The sequence below is a fragment of the Stigmatopora nigra genome, chromosome 17 (assembly GCF_051989575.1).
Source record: "Stigmatopora nigra isolate UIUO_SnigA chromosome 17, RoL_Snig_1.1, whole genome shotgun sequence".
Classification (NCBI taxonomy): Eukaryota; Metazoa; Chordata; class Actinopteri; order Syngnathiformes; family Syngnathidae; genus Stigmatopora; species Stigmatopora nigra.
Genome location: NC_135524.1, coordinates 5,559,133 through 5,581,152, shown reverse-complemented (window position 1 = coordinate 5,581,152; position 22,020 = coordinate 5,559,133). Strand labels below are relative to the sequence as shown.

At 38.9% G+C, this 22,020-nt stretch overlaps 1 protein-coding gene across 2 annotated transcripts; it reads right to left on the bottom strand.

The window, feature by feature from the left end:
- Window positions 1-408: 408 nt before the first annotated feature.
- Window positions 409-21,889, bottom strand: onecut2 (one cut homeobox 2). Of its 2 annotated transcripts, XM_077737597.1 has the most exons (6): window positions 18,791-21,889; window positions 15,511-15,639; window positions 14,917-14,982; window positions 13,300-14,857; window positions 2,968-3,006; window positions 409-734 (listed from the first exon to the last, which is right to left on the bottom strand). In XM_077737597.1, the coding sequence occupies exons 4-6, from the start codon at window positions 14,492-14,494 to the stop codon at window positions 445-447; spliced, it is 1,524 nt and encodes a 507-aa protein (XP_077593723.1). In that variant the 5' UTR covers window positions 14,495-14,857; window positions 14,917-14,982; window positions 15,511-15,639; window positions 18,791-21,889; the 3' UTR covers window positions 409-444. The 2 variants fall into 2 exon arrangements, with proteins under 2 accessions (XP_077593723.1, XP_077593724.1); XM_077737598.1 differs by lacking the exon at window positions 2,968-3,006 and having other exon boundaries at window positions 13,300-14,982.
- Between the last annotated feature and the right edge of the window lie 131 nt (window positions 21,890-22,020).

Here is a 22,020-nt window from a genome sequence, read left to right as displayed (position 1 = left end):
CCATTTGTTGGTTCTTAGCTTATATTGCATAATAGAAAACATATATTGTCCTCTCGTCTTTGGTATTTGGGCTAGTGAATCAGTTTTGTGTTTCAAATGAAACACCAGCAGTGAAGACATTTACGTTTTTTTTTCTTTGTTTGTTTTGGTGTGCTCTATGGCAGAGCTTACCCTTCAACTTCTGAATGCATTTGCTATGAGTTGGAAAAAGGCGATTTGGCTTCAAGTCGTCACAGTGAGCAGCCCCTCTCGCAGTTTGTCACTTCTGAAAAACTTAAACAGACAAACAAAACAACAAGTACAAAGTTGGTTTTCCCAGTTTCTACTTCTGGCTTGGATGAGGCTAAACCCCGAGCTGCACCCTCACCCTTGCAGTACCCCCTACCTAAAACCCACCCCACCCAAACCCTCGCTCGGCCCAGTCATCTACCCCTTCACCTATTATCACGCTTTGGTACAAGTGCTGGATGCTGAAGATTGGGCTCCGGGACTCGCTCCATCGTCTGTCCATTTGTCCAGGCTTCGGCGGCGGGCGTTCATGAAGAAGTTGCTGACGGTGGTGAGTTCGAGGCCCAACTGCTGCGAGATAGTGAGCTGCATCTCTTTGGAAGGCCGCTTGTTTTCTTTGAAGATGGCCAGCAGCGTTCTTCGCTGCAGGTCGGTGAAGACCAACCGGGATTTCTTTGGTGTGTTGTTCCGCTCCTTCGCTGTGTCCTGCTCCTTCCTTTTGCACGCTATGGAAAATAAATACAAATCCTTAGAGTTGCTCATTCTGTAAGTATAATGTCACCATGTACTGTATGTCTTATGTACTACTATATACACAGGCCAAATATGTTGACGTGTAAAGACTGTAAAATAGTATCAATGCTGTATTAATTTCTTTTCAGAAGGCAATACAACCTACCGTTATTTTGTCATAATACCCAAATAAAATCCATCCTCATTAATGCCTCAGAGAAGTTTTAAAGTTATTATTGATGTAAAAAGCTAAAAATGACTTTGGTGCCTTTCATGCAGTACAGTTTGAATTTCTTAATTAACTCAATGGCTGATTTTGAAACCTTCACTCTGTTTTGACTGGGAGAGGTAGAAAGTTAGGGTTAGTATATACTTAGTTATTTGCAAACAGAATAAACTAAAAAAACAAATCCACATTTGTGCCCAGTTAATTGATTTCATTAAGTCTTAATTAAAGATAAACATCGGGTTCCACACTTTTTCAAAAAATAATATTTGCCTAAAACATTAATTAATTAAAATGGATACAAGTATGAACCTAACTTGAATAATAAATGTGTTCTGTGTTAATAAACAACATTTCTGCACTAAGGAATTAACAATTCAAATATGCTTCGCTCCTGTATCTTGCTTACTATTGCTAAAAAAAACTGCTCAGCAGCAGCTCCCACAAGACAGTGCTTAAAAAATAGTGCAGACAAGTCAAATGTAAAAAGGAGAAGCACCGCAATCACTCACACACGTGCACAAATACAATCGCTGCTATCAATAAACAAGGAGTTCGCTTGAGTGATTCAATCAGAATTGTTTTTTCACCCTGTGATCAGGGTTACAGTGAGTATCAAATGCACAATTATATTATTCAAAAGGGCTTTACCGGTCTGAGAACAAGAGGGGTGGGGGGCATGAGAACGAAGCAGTCTGTGAGCGTAAAGGGAGGGGGGGGGGGGGGTAGTATTCTTTAAAGGTGAGATCGGATCAATGGGATCAATATGGCAGCCTTGCTCTATCTTTCATCAGCTCTTTACCTTGAATCAGAGTGATGCTAAATGTGTCTACAAGATACAAGCACAGATGCTATCATCACAAAATATTATCAGTGTACAGTGTGGCCTAGGGGTTAAGGCATTGGCTTCCCAATTCAGGGGTCGAGGGTTCAATCCCAGGTCAGGCTTCACTGCTTGGACTTTGAATGTACTCTCGGGCCTCACATGGGTGTTCTCTGGGTATGCCAGAATCCTCCCACATACTCAAACTGGTTGAAAACTCTAAATTAGGTTGTCCCTTACCTGGTGCCTATTTAACTGGGGTAGGCGCCAGCACCCTTGGGGACCAATGTATAGAGAAGTAGTTCAGAGAAACTCAATGAATGGATAGTTTACTGCCTTCTCAGTTAGATTTATTTAAATGCAGTACTTTCATTACATCTTGCAATAAGAATTAGATGCAATTTTCTAAACTATTGTCCTTTTCAAGGCTTTTTAAAAAGCTTGTCTATACATCCTCAATTGCCTCCAAAACATACCAAATCTTTATAGACTCAGGCCGGGGCCTCCTGATAGTACTGATGAACCCATGTCATACGTGGATGAGTGTTGAAAGTCCACAAAAAGTGAACTCAGATGATCATGTATTCACTTTTTTAAACATATAGGTAGTCACATTGGCTTTGAGGTGACCTTTGGGTCTTGTACAACATGTTCTTTTGGTTAAATATATAGGGTTAATGATGTGTTTCTCAGCCAAAGAAGAGCTTTTGTATTGTCGACCAAGAGTCCAGATTTAAATCTTTTTTTTTGTACACATCTGGAGTCTTAACAACAAAGTCCAGTATATTGAAATACTATTTTGTTTGCAGATTTAAAGAGAAACTCCGATAAAAGCAGATGTTATGGGGCATGGGCTAAGACAATCAGAGGTAGAAGAAATATTAAACTATTATTGTGAGTGGGTGAGTTGAGAGAAATTGAGTAGAAAAAGGAAGGCTATTGAAAAAAAAATGACATTTTTATCCCTGGCTCAACCTAATTTGACATGGATTTTTTTTACGAATACTAGTTTATATTGTTACATAGAAGGAAATTGACCAAATACCATAATGATCAGTATTAGTATAGAAGCTAGTTTACAGTCATTGGTCAGTAGAAAATATACCTATATTCTAATTATTAACATTACAATACCATTCCATTTCCCAAATCAGAAGTATATATTAACAAGACTGACCTGTCAGAGGCAGCATGGTGCCACACGGCATCCAGACTGCTGGAAAATAGAGAAGAACAAGTAGTAGTAGTCGAAGTAGTATTAGTAGTTGTTATAGTACTAGAAAGAGTTGTAATAAAATAAATCAAAAACTAGATTTTACGTAGGGATTCATTCTTGTAGTGTGCCAAATTACATGAGAAAAGAGAATTTATATCACTATTTATGCAGTTATTCCTATCAGCAAATTGGTTATGATGTAATTCAATAATATACAGTGAACATTGCAGTGCATGGTAGTGTTGATTTGATGCGCACAGGAATGTTTTTTTTATCATTGAAAGTGCTTTTTGCCCAGACTCCTTCACAGGCTCCATCTTTCTACTTTTCCTTGCCTCCTTACATCACTCTATTCTGCCTCATCCTCATCTGTCTGCCCCTCCTATCATTCTGGCTTGCTTCATTCCTCTTTTCTTTCCTTTCAACAATGCTCTCCTACTCTTGCACTCTGCATCATATTTTTTTATTGCACCATTACCACTTAAGCTTGGTATCCATTACAGTGAGGGCATATAAGTGCAGGGTAAGTAGTAAAGTCGTCCTTCAACATACATTTTACTGTTGAAGTGTGGCGCCATGTTTTGGCACATCAAAACACTCCATAAGAAGCCAGTGAACTTGAACTACTATTTTGTTCACTCTTTTTTCAATTGTGTCAAATGTGACACTTTGCACGTAAACTTTTTATTCAATGATGCACAAGTACGGAGTAGATTTATATTAAGGCACACGACATTTGAGCACTTAGCAATCAGCACTCCATAATATCTATATCCAATAGTGTGTGTGTGTGTGTGTGTGAGTGTGTTTCTGCTTAATGCACCGTGATCATTTCCTCTTTCCACTTTGCCATCTGGAAATGCTGTTTGTCTTCAGAGAATTTTTCTGCCTGGATTGAAAACGAAAACTACCAAAATGTAATCATTTTCAAATACATGCAATTTACACTAGGCAGTGCAGTTTACTAGTTCGATGTTGTATTAAATTCTGTGAATTTTTGTAGATAAAACACAAATGCTACCAAAATAATCAATGCTTAGTCTCTTATAATTGGAGGGTGTTTGGGTTATTCTTGGGGTCTTCATGTTTTTGCAATATTGTGATATTGCCAGATAATTCTGTTGCTTGTAGCCTTCAACTCATTGTAAAGCAATCATTGCTAACCCTTCCAGTCAAAATGGATTGGGCATCTATCACCATCAATGGTAGCAAGTGAGTTAATACTTAAAAATGAATAACTACATTATAAGCAGCATTGAAAATGAATAAATAAAATCAACTCCTTTTTACCTGATTCTGATCCTCTGAAAACAACGTGATCGGGCCTGAATTCTGGTCATTGTGAATGAATGGGGACATCCCTAGTTACAAACACGACTTTTAAGTGAAATCAATAATCCACACTCTTCCTTTCCATTCATGGGCAGACCCACTCACACAAATACAAAAAAAAAAATAGTTTGAACTCAATCCCAGATAAACTGGTCTACTGGGGTAAATACCCACAGGAGCACTAAAACTGTAATCACCCGTTGCTTAAAGACGTTCTTAATGTAAAGAAAAATATGGAATTACATCAGCGCTATTCAATACACTTAGTGGCTGAAGCACTTAATCATTAATGTAACTGATTGGAGATCAATACAAGTGGACAATTAAGGGTGTAAATGTGCTCTGAGTGTGTTTCTGGGGTATTTGTGAATGAGAACGCAACATGCAATTGGATTGTGGAGCTGATTTATGGCAATATTGTCATAAGAATGTGGCAACAAAATAAGCAACTAGACTCCAAATTGATAATAGTGTCCACTTCCAAGCAAGTTTGAAGCAAGAGAGATACAAAAAGGCTTCATGGAAAACATTCACTAACCTTGACTTGCTAAATGTTGACATTGAGGATAAGTCAAAGGGAGCCACTGTTTAGTTATACACATAGTGACACACAAAGACTAATAGATGATGAGTTAACCTGGCCTCTCTGTACTTGCTCTTATCAGCTTTGTTTTTGGCGTCCTGAAGCTATCGGGGGTCCGTCTCACAGCATCGGCAAAGAGCAAACACAGATAATAATCAGCGATCATTAGATTGCATTGTTATTGATGATTGATCAAGAGGAGCTTGAGAAACTATAAAAGGACATCCCGGTAAAGCTTTCGGCAGTTTTTGCATCCATTTTGATCAAGCCCAGGTTCTACAAGTACAAGAATGGTTTAAGCATGAATAGTGGTGGACTTTGAATGTATAAAACGGATTTTAATACCGAATAAATAGATAAATGTATGGCTCATAAATGGAGGGACCGATGGATGCAAAGCGGGTGGATGGACTGACATTTTCAGCTACTCTATCCCGGTAACCTGTCACAATTAAAGGCTGTAATATGTTCAATTGGATCCTATCCATCTAATCTAAAACCTAATCCAATAACAGACGGTATCAACTAAATGAATCCAGTTATGTGGTACAATCAAATAGAAGAGGTTTCCACCCAATCTCATAAATCTAATGCACATCAAACCAGAGCGCCTTTTAATGCTTTTACCCCTAAATGTGAGGTAAGAAAAAACTAGGGAATCTGACCAGGATAGCTTTCTTTATTTTCTCTGCTTATGTTCAGGTTTGCTTTTGACTCATCAGCACAAGCAGAGCCAATGTTCATCCTCATACTCAACAGGAGAAACTAAAGAGAACATTCTACTTGGAATTGAGAACGATTTAAGCCTGATGTTCTTATTTGATAACTTTTATAGTCATTGTTATAATGTACCATTTAAAAAAAGTATGAGAACACGTACTATGGTAACAATTAACTTCGACATTCATGCTGAATCTCGACTGAGGACAGCATCAATATTGGCTTTGTTGCATAAACTCCATTGACATAGCCACACTTGAGTAAAAACATCTCCGTAATTATGCAAGTACCGTGTATGGACTTTGGTGTGTACCCATCGCGAATTTAATTCAGACAAGCGCAATGCAGTATGCCTGGTTCCAAAATATTGTTACATCAACATTCTGTCTGTCTCTCTCTCTCTCTCTCTCTCTCTCTCTACTGTGTATTTTACTCTAAACAACAACCCTATCTATTTGCAATGAAAATGTGCTCTTATTGCAAATTTAAATCTAGGGAAATTCCAACAAAATCTCATTGTTTACTTGCCTTGAGCACTAGAAAAAGTAAAGGGCCCTGTCAACAATCATAATAAAATCTTTCACTTGCAATAGTTAGTTGCAAAACTTCTACAGCCTAAAGTCTAGATTACATACGTACATATAATAAAAATGGTCATCTTATAAATTCAATTATGGCATGAGCAATGTCCTGAATATGTCAATCAAGCACACAGACAGATTTAAAAACACTTTAAGTTGTCTCTGGTGCTCATCTCTGTTAAAAGATCATTGGAGAGAGCTTTCCGTTTTAATAATTAAATTCAATTTTAGTCTGTGTTTGTGTGTGGTATGTATTCTTGTACATTAAAGCTTTACAGCATTCTAATGGTCACATTTTCTTCCATTTAGAGTAGTGCGCAAAATCAAAATCATAAAAACTGTCTCTGATGAATACCGTACATACGGTCAGTCAACTCTTCCTCCCCCACATACCCCGCCTTCTCTTTTCTTCCAGGAACCAGTCTAGATCAGGTTCCTTCAGATCAATGGAGATCTAGGTCCGTACCGTTTACGTTATCGTTGCCAGTATTAATGCTCTTTTAATCTACACTGGATTACAGCCATCGATCCGCATACATCCACCTCGACGCACGGGTCAAGTCCAAACTGCTGCTTCACGATCAAATACACACTGCAGCTAAAATAGACAAACACACACACTCACTCACACATACAGAAAATACCTAAATAAAGCATCCCAGAGACAACAGCTATTGCTGGTTGGTGTCAGTATCTGAGGATCAGCTGAGCATTGATCCACTACAGATTCACATCAGCACAATTACAATACAGCGGAGGCAGCAAACAGTCTATTTTTCTACGTAGTGCTGATTACATGATTCATCAGTTTTTCTATATTACCTAATATACAGGACATTTACTGTGATTCTTACCCTATTCTACCCAAATCCGATTTTTCCAACACTCCTAAATTCATTTTTTTTCTTCTTACTGTCATGTTTCATCCTAACATGGCATTTTTTTGAATGTGTCCATTTCAATCACGACTGATGAATTTCCTCCGCCTCAAGGTCGAATACCAAAGGCAATGTGTTTTATTTATCCTTTTATTTCTCTCCCTGCTGTTTGTCTTTCACCATAAAGCCTGTCCACAGACTGACGGCTTCGTGCCGCCTTGTCTTTATTCATTACACCCGCAGACAGAGTTATTTCAGCCACTCTGTGATACCAATACTAATGAACCAGAGGTAGGTAGTGGATAAGACTAAATATTGTTGAATGACAACAGTCAAAACAAATGCTCAAAATTAACAATTAAAGAAAAAAATGGTTAAAAGTGATGTCCAAGGTCATGTAGTGATTAATTGTATTGTTTGCTACTTTTCCTTATGTACTTAGCATTGCAATTCATTATAAATTGGACTTTAAAACTAGATTGACAATTCTAAATGACCAGTAGTTGGAAACTATATCTCAAAAAATACACATTGACATTACTGCTATACTAGTTTTGGCATTGGTGGAAGTCTATTTGACATTATTATGTAAAAAGTGCATGGCCTGAGACACCAGCATGGGAGGAAAATAGGAAGAAAAAAATGAAGATATTTTGCTTGTTATATAAACACATCACATCACAATTGTGAATGTAAATTGTGAGATGAAAGAGGACATTCCACCCTCAAATGATGAGGTTAACATCAGGGCTCAACTTCAACCAAGAAAAGTGTTTCCTTCGAGTCTACTTTAGGGCTACACAAAAAAAAAGATCAGATGTTCTAATTCCGCTGTAGAATTGCACTCCTGTCCCTCCCTAGGTTCTTCCTGCAGTTGCTTGTGTGGATTCTACAAGCACTCGAGCTCGACGAGCTCCGAGTACAGATGTCACGTTTGATTTGACCGCTTTAATAAAGCCGTGACAGGACCATTTTCTCCCTTGAACTTGGGCTGCTCTGTTGAGCAGAGGAACGGTTGTACCACTCTAACACCTCCATGGCACTATAATTGATGTGGACAGTCCAAATAAAAAAATCACTACACAATGCCTGTGATATTCTCTGTGATATTCTGATAGGGAGCCACCATGAAGTTTGCAAAGACTGAGAACAGGCAAGGCTATTTAAATAATGACAAGTTGCTGTATTATTTTTTATATGGAAACCGTGCAACAATTTGATCTCCTGCGCTACATCCCACAGTTTGATTGACTTTATAGTTTTCCAAAGTGAGTACCCTGCTGAACAGACTAAAACCTGTCTGTTATCCAAAGGCTATCAAGAAAGCAGTCAAGGCTGTCATCACAGGTTGGGTGCCAATCAAACGGTGCATCCTGCAGACAAGTCTGTTGCCGCTTCATCCAATGGATAAGAAGAGATGAAGTTACAAAGGAAAAAAAAAACACTAACAACTTGGTGAAGGTGATGGAAGGCAGTTCTCAAAAGAATAATAACAAATGTCAAGAAAAGATCAGTCATCATCACTCTAAGCATTGGCTATTGCCATGTTAGTTACACACTTGCACACCCCTAAAAAGGCTACAAAATTCAGTTTTCTGGTGGGCTCACTGGTTACCTTGATTTTGAAACTGTAAATAAACTTAGTCATAGCAAATCTCAATCGACATATGTTGCACATTCATTCTAAATCTCCTCGCATGACAAACTAACTTTACAGGCCATCCACAATGAAATGACAATAATAATAAGATTTTGATTGGTCGCCAGATGAAATCTTTTCTACTTGAGAACCTCTGAGCAGCTCTCCAAAACCAAATCTATTCTTTAAATGCAAACAGTTGCTGTAAAATAACAATAAATCCCTACAATACCAATATAAACAATTACAAGACATTTTGTTTCCACATGTAAATATTTATGAGTCCATTCAAGAGTTAAAAAATAATTTGCTAGTGCCTGGTAAACATGAAAAAAACATCACAACACTTTCTGTCAAATCATTTAAAGCAGACAACCTACAAAGCTTCAACTCCTCCCCCCAGCAGTCAAAAATCCATAATTTTAGATCAATCGCAGACAGTGAATATGCAGGAGGTCTTAAGAAGGCAATCTGAAAAGAGAGCCAACGTGTATTCCCACACTCTGCCAAATGTATATTGTGCACACGAAAACACAAAGCGAGGAACTGCTGGTAATTGGCATGCCATAAAGCAGAGTCCAGCTCATTAATAATGCACTGTGTCTGCTTGCAGCTGGACATACGAAATGGAAAATATTTCTAGACAAATCATTTGGATTTTCAATGCAATTGGACTGAAATGCTCTACTACTGCTCCTATGCAATTAACATTTATCTATGTATATTCAAAATTATTATCAACATAGTAGTAAATCTGTTTTAATATTCTCCAGTGACCCAACATTTCAAATTGTGACCTATCTGAATGGATGTGAGATTATCCTATACGTACATGTGATCCATTTTCCTTTATTACGATCCCTTCTGCCGCCCATATAGGTGTTTGATTTGAAATATTCAAAAGAAATATGTCAATGCTAAGAAAAGAGGCAGAAAAAGATTTATAGTTATGGAAGGCAATGGAAGTGTTTATCCGGGATTTTGACCACTCCTATTCTAACACTGATTTGAGGATTGTTTTCTCTCCATCCATAATTCACTTGGAGCCACTGGCAGCATCCTCCAGTCAAACAATGGGCTCTACTTTCCCTCCCCCCTTTTGTTCCCTCCCTCCATTTTGCCTGGTTAACCCGGCTGTGAGGTGAAGAAGAAGTGAAGTGAGCAGACCGAGGAGGGTCACGCCGAGATTCCCATCAATAATTCATCGGGCTGCTGCTGCCTCTGCTCTTGTGTTCAATTCCCCTGACAATCACATAATACCTCCCCCCCCAAAAGAGAGAATGAGAGGGAGAAACAGATTCAAAAAAAGGTAGAAGAAGGCAAGGAGGCAAGGCTAAAATTTCAAAGCAGCACCTTTGAGTGGTTTCTGACCCCATAGAGTCTACTTCCATCATATTTTTTTTGTACAAACCTAGGCGCAATTTTTGAGGGTTGAAAAACTAACGGGTGAGGTTAGTCCAATTTTTTGATTATTAATATCTGAGTAGGGCTGAACAATTTTAGAGAAAAAAATGTAACCCCAATTTATTTTCGTTTCTTTTAGCCATCTTGTAATTTAGATTCAATTCACAATAATCTTCTTTCAGCAGTCATTCCAGTTGAAATTGATTAGATTCCTAAAGCTATCAATGACAGTGAATAGGTTAAATTCCCTGCTTGCTGACATTCATATCTGAAAATGTTAACCTAACCTTAGCTGAGGTCTGAGCAATATAACATTGCATATCATGACATGAATTGATATGATCTACTTCTGATGAGTACATAGTTTTTTTCTGAATGTGATATTAAAAGAGTGAAATCCAAATGCGGGTAAGCAAAAAACATAAATAAATCATGACCTTCACGATTTTTAGAATTCTGATGTCTAAATTAACTATTTTGAAGTGAAATCAATTCATCTTTCAGCGCAATTTCTGAACAGGCAAAATAAAAGACTTTCTGTCAATGAAACATTTGAGCAATTAGACAAATGTTCTGAGTCAGCGTGAGGCTGAAAGCAAGAACTTTTCAAACCTTGAAAATATCTTAGCATAGCATAGTCCAAAACTAAACAACCAAAGTACTTTGCGAAGAGCATTTAACATTGATGTTTTGACTAAATAGTACTGTACACTGGTTTTCATAGAGCTCCACACTGCTTCGTATATATTTCCTCATACTACGAACAAATGTGTTCTTCCCTCCAACTGTTACATTTACCGCAGCTAATATCCGAGTGTTGCAGCCTTAACCTTTGACCCCAGTTCAAAGAGCTGACTGTGTAGCATTGTTGTACTATGATTTGCAGCTCCCTCTTGTCCTATAATCGTTGAAAAAGTCATATTGTGGAAGAGTGAGTGCAATAAAATAACTATTGTAATCCCTATGGTTTGCACAACAATAAGCACAGCTGATCTTTTTTTTAAAAACAATATTGAGTTGTAGTTCCAAAATGGGAATTAAAAAATGAGGGCCAAAAAAAAAACGCTTGTATTTCTTTATAGATAGAGATATTTATGCTGTTTTTGTTTCTGAAATGAGTAAAAAGATCAACCTAAAACCCATCCAGCACTAAACTCTTGGCCGAGCACAAATAGACAACAGAATCACACGAAAAACTACAGATGGAACTCGCGGCCACTCACACCCACGGCGATTGACCCTCGCACACTGCAACCTCGGAGTTCTTATCAGATTACAGCATTTTCGAAGTACATCTGTCATATTGTGATTTTTAGTTAGCCACAAAAAGTATGGCGTGATTTTCATGGTAGAATTTGATTGTCCTGTCTGTTTTCGCTATATTGTAATGACAGAAAGAAATGGAATCAGTTCCGAAGTAAAGTAGAAATTTGGGATATTTGAAAGGTTGTTTGCTCGTGTCATTGATTTACTTGACTGTGCATATTTGTATTGATGCGACTTCTCGGCAAAGCCAAATACAACTTTACAAAGATAACAATTTTAAAGTGTTCTTAATTTTTTTCCGCTGTCCTTAAGACAGAGCCTACTTTTAATTTACTGAGGATGTCATCCAACCGACTTTTTTTTTTTACTGACTACTGGTGAGATTTACGAAAGACATCGCAAAAAATGCCTTGCGTGGCCTTTTTCATCTCCCTCCCTTCACTCAAGGCATTTCCTGTGAATCTATAAAATCAAACAACAGCTGCCAAAATCAAACGGGGGTCAATAGTCAGAATTCAAAGAATCAAAGAACAGTGCAATTGAATAGAGTTAATATAATCTTTAAGAATCTGAGCACGTCTTGTACTGTAAAAAAAAAAAAAACAGTTTAAACCAGATCAAAAAGCAAAGAACATTATATATTTTTAAAAAAATAAAACAAACAAGTAATGAAAAATAATATTTATCTACGAAAGAATAATTTTGAGACAAACTAAAAATCCCAAAATGTCATCCCATTTTAAATAAAATTGAGCGGCATTGCTAACATTTGTCTTTTAACTAAATTGTACAATTGCACTACAAACAAGATATATATCTTCACAAATTACCAGCAAAAATTGCAAAATAATTTTGCAGTCTTTTTTCTTGATTTTAAGATAAACGAACTTAATGTTTACAGAATAAAAAAAACACGTTATTGCCACCTTAATTACTGAATGTAATTCTGCTTTCATCAGCCGTGTACTGAAGTCCCTATTTTTCTTTTGAATACAAATCTACAGTTTTTTTTACATTGTTGCATTTAACTATGATCCTGAATTATATTTGAGGCTGATGGAAATGTAAACGACAAATTTTCACTGTTCTACAATGCATGTCACAGCAAACAGTAACATGACAATAGTATACGTACTGCTCTGCTTTATATTCTCTTCTCACAAGCCCAACATGTGCCTTTTTTAAAAGAGAAAAAGTAAAGTATACACTGCCTTAACTGAGCGAATCTAAGAAAACTGCTGATGCAACACAAGTAAACCTCTGCAGTATCATTCAGCGATCCCTCCCGTGCAATTTACCACCACCATCATCACGTCTCTCAAACAACATCTTATAAAAAAAAAACACCTAATCACTTTTGTAATGGCCCTACTGCTGTGTAGTGGAAGCCCCCCGCAGACAATGGGGGACTGTTGTTGAGACACAAACCAGGTTCCTCACTAGAGGGGGCCCCATACCCGCTGAAGTGACAACCTTTCTATCACAACCTTCTAATAGCATCCCCAAGCTATAATTGTTTAGATTGGGTGCTGGACAATTATTTAGCTGTCTATCTAGCTGCCCAACCCCCCCCCCCCCAAAAAAAAAATTAATACAAACAAATGTAATAGAAACATGTCTTGAGTGTAAGCACTTTGTGAGAAAAATGTGTTTGGAGGGATTTCCTATCTGACCTGGTCATTTTCTATCGATCTCCTTTTTATTGATCAATAATGGTAAGCATCACACCGTGTTATTCCAAATAAATATAATGGCTTTACTTATAGACGGGCCTTGTATGAGAGGGTATTTTTCAAATGTAAAAAGTCAGGCGTGTCGACTGCGTTTGACTAGTTGGGTAACCAAATAATAATAGGTGCACAGTAAAATAATTGATAATGAATAAATTACCTGCTAGTCTGAGAGCTGACATCCTCTGAAACTCGGGTTCCTGCAGCCACTTCCACATCCGCCTGAAGGTCTCCCGGCCCGACTTTAGTTTACTCCATGGTTTGGGGTTCCTCAGCAGGTCCGACAGGGTCCCCTGTGAGCGGCACAGGACCCTCTGGGCGAAGATGGCCTGAGGAATGCTGTACCTTTTCAGCTCGGCCGTGATCCTCTGCGCCACCTCCTTTGTGTTGATCTCTTCCAGCTGCCCCGAACTGTTGCCCCCCTGCGTCCCCGAGGAGGAGGGAGGTCTCTCCCGGGTGGAAGCCAACACCGGCCCGTGGGACGGCGAGTGGAGGTGAGGGTGGGGGTGGTGGCCCGCCGAGGACACGGGATGTCCCGGATGGTGCATTCCGTTCAGGTGTGGCATCATCCCTCCTGCCGGGCCACCCAGGCCTCTGTGCTGGTGGTGCTCCCCCCTGCTGAGCATGGAGGCGCCGGCTTCAAAGTTGAGCATCTTATCGTGGCCACCATGGGTCACCGTGCCGTAGTTGTGGAGACCCTGCTGGGTGTTGTGGAGGGAGCCCAAGCCGTTACCGAGCACCGGGGAAAGACTCTGACCCATCCCGGACATGGGATCCTTGTGGTAGGGGTTGTAAAGGTTGTTCATGCCGGGTAGCCCACGTTCATCCCGCATCAGGGTGAAGCTACCGCTGACGTTCCCGGAAAGCCGCTGGTGATGGTGGTGATGGAACTTGTCGGAAACAGTGGAGATGGGGGGAAGCGGCTGCAGCGGCGTCAAGGTGGTGTAAGTGCCGCTCATCCCCATCCCGGGAGAGGACGTGTCGCAGGGCACGCTCATGGCGTGGTGCAGCGGGAGGGACAGATCCGGACGGTACTCCCCGCTGCCGTCCAGGATGCTGGCCATGCCGGACACCATGGCCGAGCGAGACGAGGCGGCGGCGGCGGCAGCCAGGTCCTGGTGTATTCGGAGGGCAGCCGCCGCCGCCGCCCCATGTCCCCCCACCGCTGCCGATGAGCTCCCGCGGCCGTGAAGGGGGCTGTGGCCGCTCATCAGCTCCACGTCAGGGGCCACGGAGCTCACCGCCACCCCGCCATGCAGACTGCCAATGCCGTCCATTGTCATGTCTGTGTTCATGGCGTAAGCGTCCAGGTCCTTGGCCAGGCATCGATAGGCGTTAGTGTAGGCAGTCTTCATTCATCTGTTGTTAGTCCATCAGGTCGAGCGGAAATATTTCTCCTTCCTCCCCGGATCTCTCCTCTTGGTCTCCGGCGATGATGCGCCGGGATGGGTCAGTAGTCGTCAGTCGGCTCCCTCCGTTGTTTTCTTTCACTTTCTGGCGTCTTTCCCTGTGCTCCGACGGCTTTGCCAATTGGCTCTCTTTGTGTATGTTGCCCGGCAGGAGCACCTCCAAATTGTGTGCGCGGCGATCATACGGGCCTGTGCGGTGGCGCCCCCATGTCCAGCCCTCTCCTCCTCCTGTGTTGCTCTGCTCCTCGCACGGGAGCTGTCCAGGGTCCCCTAGCGGAGAGCTCAACCAACCCGCTGCCAAGAGGAGGGCTGGAAAGCAGGGAGAACGTGAGTGGGTGACCGATTGGGCTCTGGACCAATCAGCAGACCTCCTTCCAATGAATGGGTGGGACAAATAGTCCTATTTAGTAGAAGAGTTGCCAGTGATGCTTCTCCTAAAAAAAAAAAGCAAATACATTTGAATATTACTAATCCTTTCAGGGACAGTGGTCACTAAAGCAGAGGCTCTTGAAAAGTGGCTATTTTTGGTCATTTAAAAAAAAGACTGAATACATATACAGAAACTAAACTGCTTGCATTGTATTTTGGAATTTGCATCTTATGATGTATTCACATTAGAAGCGACATTAAGTTTATGTATATTATATATATGGAAAGATTTGAAAAGATGGCCTACTCAAATAAAGTAGAAGAGACCATTTAAAAATATAAAATGAAAATAGCAGGAGTTACAATGTGCAATATGGTAGTATTTACTGCATGTACAGAATGGAATAGGGTCAACAAGTTGTTTGGGGGTTTTTGTTTGTTTTTGGAAAACACACTACTCAGCAAGGTTTTTTTTTTTCTTTCTTTTTTTTTCAGTAGGCTAAAGGTGCTGTTTGTCTCGGCTGTTGCAGCAGCTGCCAGGGAACAATTTGCCCACAGAGATCATTAAAATTTGATCTCATCTTAGCTCTTACCTCACCACCCTCTGCCTGTGATTGTTAGGATAAAGGTGACAGCAAAGAGCAACTGATAAAAGCAGTCTAGAAGTGATAGTCCTCAAACGCTGTTGCATCTCCTCAATGCTCCCAATGCAATAGCATATTCTGAAAAAAAAATAAACACATTATTTTCATTAAAATCAAAGTCTTCACATTGTAAAATCATGTTAATGTTTACTAAGCTATACAAACAAACCCATTACCATTACAAAATACATGTCCAGGATTGACAAATAAATTGAAGTGAACACGATCCTTTTTGACAGTACATTAATTTCATTAGTTTCTGAACTTCATGAACACTTAAACCCTACTTAAAAATTTTGGCTCAATTATAAAACCCAAATTTAATAATTGTGAAACTAAATTTTGAAATAAACTGAATTAATTGTCAAAAGGGAAAGTAGACAATGATTTTTAGCATTTTTTTAAGCTGCAAAGAAGTAAAAGAATGATAAAAGTGGATTTTTTTTCTTCGGAGTGAAGATGAATACTTTCAGTCAGATGTTTTGAGCAGTTGACACACTCACAGTGTTAAGTGCAAGCTGCTGCCGTGTAAATGGTGAGCATGGGGATGTTATTGACAGTCTCAGGGTGGACGGGTGAGTGTGGGTGCTGCAATGAAAGAGCACTATGGCCTGTAGCCTGTTTACTGCACAATTCATTACACTTCCAAGGACAAATGAGAGCAAAATAACTGTCCCCAACTCCCCCCTTTGTCATTCAGTCAGCACCTCTGAATTGCAGTAAACTTGAGCTATTCAGTTTAAAATAGCTATTACTTTAAACGATAGAGAAATACAAAACAAAATATTGTCTTACAAAAAAAATTGCACAATGAGCAAGGTGTCAGGAAAAGTCATGACCTGTGCAATTCAGCAAAGGTAGGCAGGTAGGTGCTTCTTGTTCAGCCCAGTTGTAATTCACTTGTCTATCGATTAAGTGAGACCTTAATTAGTTTGTCTTAATTTCAACTTGGGGAGGTCATCCTTTACTCATTCGCTACAGTTTGCGGCTGAAGACGAAAAATTTATTGTACACCCAGTGAATAAAAGGTCAAAACAGATTTGACGTTTATCACCTAAAGTGTTAAATTGTCAAAATGTTCTATATGATAGAAAGTTTGTCCAATGAGCAACATTTTTAAGCGTGAACTTTAAAGTATTATCTTCTGCTTATTTCCAAGAAGTGTTGATGAAACTCTTGAGAAACAATCCATCTGTCCTTTGAGATTAAGAGACCCCCCACCCCAATTTGAAGCTATCAATGCAATTCCCAAATAGTTCATCAAATGATCAAAACCAATCACCAACTACAAGCAAAAATCCTCTATATTGGTAGAATAACAAAGAAAATTATGTCTAATGTGGCCCTGGAAAAATAATGAGTTTTAAAATAGACTAACATTCATATAAAGCAATTACTACTCACCTCACAAGGAAAATTGAGACTGACAACAAATGATTCAATAGGATGCACCTACAGTATTTTGAAATGAACTCTATCCACCAATCTCAATTTCAGTGTATTTTCTTGAAATAGCTGCTAAAAAAAATACCCCTAGAAAATGTACTGGGCTTAGTTGATAAGAGGGATGATGAGGGACTTAAAAAAATCAAGATGGAGGAGGAGCAGGGTGGGTAGTTGGGCAGATGTTGCTTTGTTTAAAGACTGTTGTGTAATTAAGGGCAGAGCAACAGAAGCCTGACCCATTTTCTTCTTTTGATCAGCTGTCAGAAGGACAGGCAGGGGGTCTGCTAAGGGACAACCTGTCTGTCTATTTGCTTTTCAAAAGTTTTGTCTCCCTCACAGATGAAAGAGGGCAGATACTGCTAAATGTGTATTTGAAACTGCTCCACCATAAGAGAAAGCAAAGGAATAATAATACATTGTGAAAGTGAGGGAGCATTAGAGTGAAGACAATAAAGATGATGGAAGATGAAGAAATGGGTGTGAATGAAGAGGATGAACACACGGCTCATGTAGGTAAAAGGCGTCATCAGCTATAAGCCAAAAGCTGAGAATGAAGTGGGCGGATGCATGATGCTGGGGGGGGGGAAGACCTAAGGTGGGCGGGGGCCTTGTGGAAGTGCCTTGGGACAAGGAGCTGAGGAGCAGATGTTGGGGGAGGAAGAAGAGATGGAGAAGGAAGCGGCAGAGATTGGTAACAGTATGGCGGCAGAAGAAAAAACTGCTCATGGAACATTGAAGAGATCACGAAAGGTTTTCACTCCCAAAATCCACTCGCAAAAATACTTTGCTATTAATGGGTTTTGACATACTATATATGTAGATGTAAAAAATGTGATTCTTTAGTTGCACAAATTGTTGCATTGTGCATAAAATTTGCAATGCACAATTCTTTAATTGTTTTCAGGTTTGAGTAAATGAACTTTTTAAATGTTTTCATAAGGGGGATATTTTACTGACCTAGTTTTAATAAGCATATTTTTTTGGATCAAGTGACTGGACCTGCATTATTGTGATATCTTTCAATGAATTGATTTGGAGTATTATTCTGTACAAGACAAAAAAGATGAACTCCCAATGTGACATCTTTTTTTTACTTTACTGAATTTGGATGGTTCCCCTGCAAATTAGCAAATAGGGTCAGCGATACCTCCACTTGCACAAAATGAGTCATAGGATATGGAAGTCAATGTTTGGTGACTTTGTTGCTACTTGCAGACACAAAGGCAGATTAACTGGCTGACTGTTGAGCTAATCAATAGCCTGTTTATTTACACTCTGTTTGGAGTCGTGTTGCTCAACCACAGATGGAGGAGAAAAAAAGCGCAAGACATCTGCGTAAGTTTCAAATTTTCCAGATTCTCAATTAGCAGAAGGCCTTTGATTCAATCGGCAGGTAAACCAAAGGACTACTGTGTCAGTTTTGTTTTAAAAGTGTGAGGCAGGTCAATTGCCTCCTGGTGAGTTGCGTTTAACGTGGCTCTGCACAAGTGGTGTATTTTAAAATGTGAATAAAGCTGGTGGATGATCGGGCATTTTATCCTTCTGCTGTGCTCTCTCTCTTTCTGTCTTTCTGTCCTGGGCCATCTGCTGTGTACCGAGCAGCACTATTGATCTGGAGCTTTGTGCTGGAGACCACATGCTAATCTATAGCGTTAGAGACAAACACCGCGCCGTTTTGGCTCGCATCTGTCCCACTGACTCTCTCTCTCTCTCTTTCTCTCTCTCGCTTGCTCCCTCTTTCTCCCCTTATAACCAGTGTCATCCTCCCTCCCCGAATCTCTACCTCTCACATTCTCTCCCTCAATGACCGAGCATTTTTTGGGGATGGCGAGCCATCTGTCCGCCTGTAAACTCAGCTTCCTCCTCCTCCTGCAGTGGTTGGGCGCTGCATGGTGAGTCCCGTTCCATGTGTTCTGTTCGATGGTGGCCAATTCTCGTCTCAGTCTCGAGAGGCTGGAGGGTCAGAGGTATCCAAAAATGTGAAATTGTTAGTACAGTTTTGTCATTTATCATATCATTTCTACACTTCTTCCCAGAGTGCTGTTGTTAATTGCACAATTTGATATACTTTAAATAAAAGTTAGCATGTTTTTCTATTAAACATGACTTGAAAGTCTTTTAATCAATGTCAAATGTACATACATACACGGACCAAAGTTGTAGGAAAATGCACTCTATACATCTACAGGAACACGGAATACATTAAAAGAAATATATCTATCTATCTATAAATATATATAGATATATAAATGTACAGTGACTGAGTGAATAAAGGACATCATGTTGTATTGATTACACTGAGGATCTCTGTTATAAAGTCCACGAAAAGGTCAACATGGTGTGTGTGTGTGTGTGTGTGTATCAGTTTTGATTTATCTTTTACACTTAAATGCTACTTCTGGTTGACATGACCAAATTTACTAAAACAAGGTGAATTTAACTTTTTAAATTTTAAAATATGTTTACGCAAACATTAAAAAAAAGAAGGCCAAAAACGATACATGCACATTTTTTGTTATCCTTAAATAAGCAGCGTAATACAATTATTACTCCATGAAAGAAAAGAAAGTTTTTTTAAAGGAATTGTGGTGGGTTGACTAAAATTTAAATGAAATGTTTAAAGTAGTAAAGGTTTTACAATATATATGTTTAGATACCTAAACAAAATGTGCCACAATAAATGATTCTAGTGCAATGTACAATCAATTTCACATTAATCAATTGTACACTACACAATTACATAATTGTGTATATCAGTCAATTCTATATGAACAGTATCGATGTTCCGAGATTATGTTAAAAATGCCCTCACATAATTATTTTTTAAATGATTCTCTTCCATTAAAGTAATAGACATAACACACTGATTTTGTAAAATGGAAATCCACCTTCAAAGCATGTTACTTACATATCCATGCATATTAACATCATAAAATTGCACTATAATTAGAGAAAAATACAGTAATAACACACATACCTGTGCTGATTACTAATTAACGAATTAAATCTTAACATGTGCGCAAGCACGTACCCACTCCCACACAAATATACGTTTCAAATCAAACACACACACACACGCCCCCACAACCAGACAATAGATATATTTACTGACAACAAATGATCAGTGTAAATAATAACAGTACACTATGAGAGTGCTTCTTTTAAATGTTTGGGTTGGAAGAATAAAAGAAAAACCTTCCTCCACCTGGTGCCACCATCCTCCTCCTCGTCCTTCTCTTCACTTGCAGTGCCTTCCTTTTTCTCCTCTATTCTCCTCAAATCTTTTCAAACTTTTCAGACCTGCTGCCTCTTTTGTTGAGGTTCTGTTGGCCATGAAATCAGCTATTAATGAGAACACAATGGCCGCGTGCAGAGTCGCCCGCTGTATTCAAATGTGACCACACGCCATCATCTGTGTGTGTCCAACTCTAAATAAACACTCACCCAACAGTCATTCATCTCGGTCCACGAATTACTGTGATGGTTTGCTTGAATTCTTCAACATGGCAAGTATCTGCATACACTTAAGGCTAGACAACTGATTACTAATCTTTTAAAAATGTCTTTTTCGAAATAATCCGTTTTAAAATTCCTGATTTCAGCTTTTAATTGTTTCATATTTTCCTGATTTCTTATAACGATCAAAAATTGAGTCTACCTATATGTATTTAATACAATATACTATTTTGTGCTTCAAGCTACCTCTATTAGTTTACTGCATTATCTAAGAATTTATACATATCTTGTAAACACAAATAACATAAACCTTTAAATACAATTAAGCATGTTATTATGTATAATTTTAGCTTTGGGTTTTTTGAGTGTAGGGGAGGATTTATGGAAAACATCCAATCTCCTTAAAAATATGTTTTCCTACATCCTATTATCATATGAAGATGAGCTAAAATTATCCTTCCTTACAATGCATATTTTTTTACATTTCACATAATTAAAATGCTTGTAAATTCCTGTGAGCTACCAACACTTTTGACAGTATGCATGTATACACATAAGGTACAGTGCTTCTGTTAACAACATCGAGAACATGACCAGAGGCAGAAAGAGCTCATGCTAATTTAGATCAATATTAGTGATGAATTTCCATGGGACCTTTGTTTCCTTCCAGAGAATCGGTGCAGTTATTTGAGGCCAACTATCACACGTCCTCACCATAAGGACACACTAGTTATCAATACCAAGAATGTGCGTGCATGTGTTTGAATACCACTCAACTTTATTTATTGCTATCATGAATAATCCAGTGTCTAATGTCCTGGTCATTTTTGTTTTCGTTTTTGGGTTTTTGCATCTGGCAATCACCATTAACAGACTCTATATAATTTCTAAATATTTAGAATACAATAGATAATTCTGAAAATAAGAAAATATTGAGACATTTTGACCATGAGAGATGGATCGGAAACGAAGATTTTAGAAGACATTGCAAAAATAATTTCTGCTTTTTTAAAGTAAAGTTAGATCTACAGAGTTGTTATTCATTAACCAAAGACTCAAAAGGTGCGGGCCAGCGCTATCGGGACTCTCCTCTTTACTTTATTATTTAATTTCCTCAGGAGTGTAGTCAGTCTTTTAATCATAACATTTGATTTAACCTATTGATTTTCTCTGCTAGAAGAGAGAGAATTGGTTTAAAGACGGCACACGGATCAGGAGTCTTTGACTTTTTAAACTTTTGATCAGAGAGAAGGATACAAAGGAATAGAAAAAGAGGAGTATCAATTATTAATAGCGACACCCGGGTGAATGAAAAAGAACAGCAAATTAGTGGAGCTGATTAATGTGGCCATAAAAGCAAGAGATGTTATGAATGTGTTTTTATCATCATTATTTGAATGACAAGCTACACATTAAACTGGTTTTGAACATGTAAATATGACACTGTATATATTTATATTTTAGATTAAGGAAGGTTGTTTTTTTTGCATATTTATCCTTGGGATCGTTAAGACTGAAAAAATCTTTCCTCTTTTGGAAATGTGTCATGTAGGATAC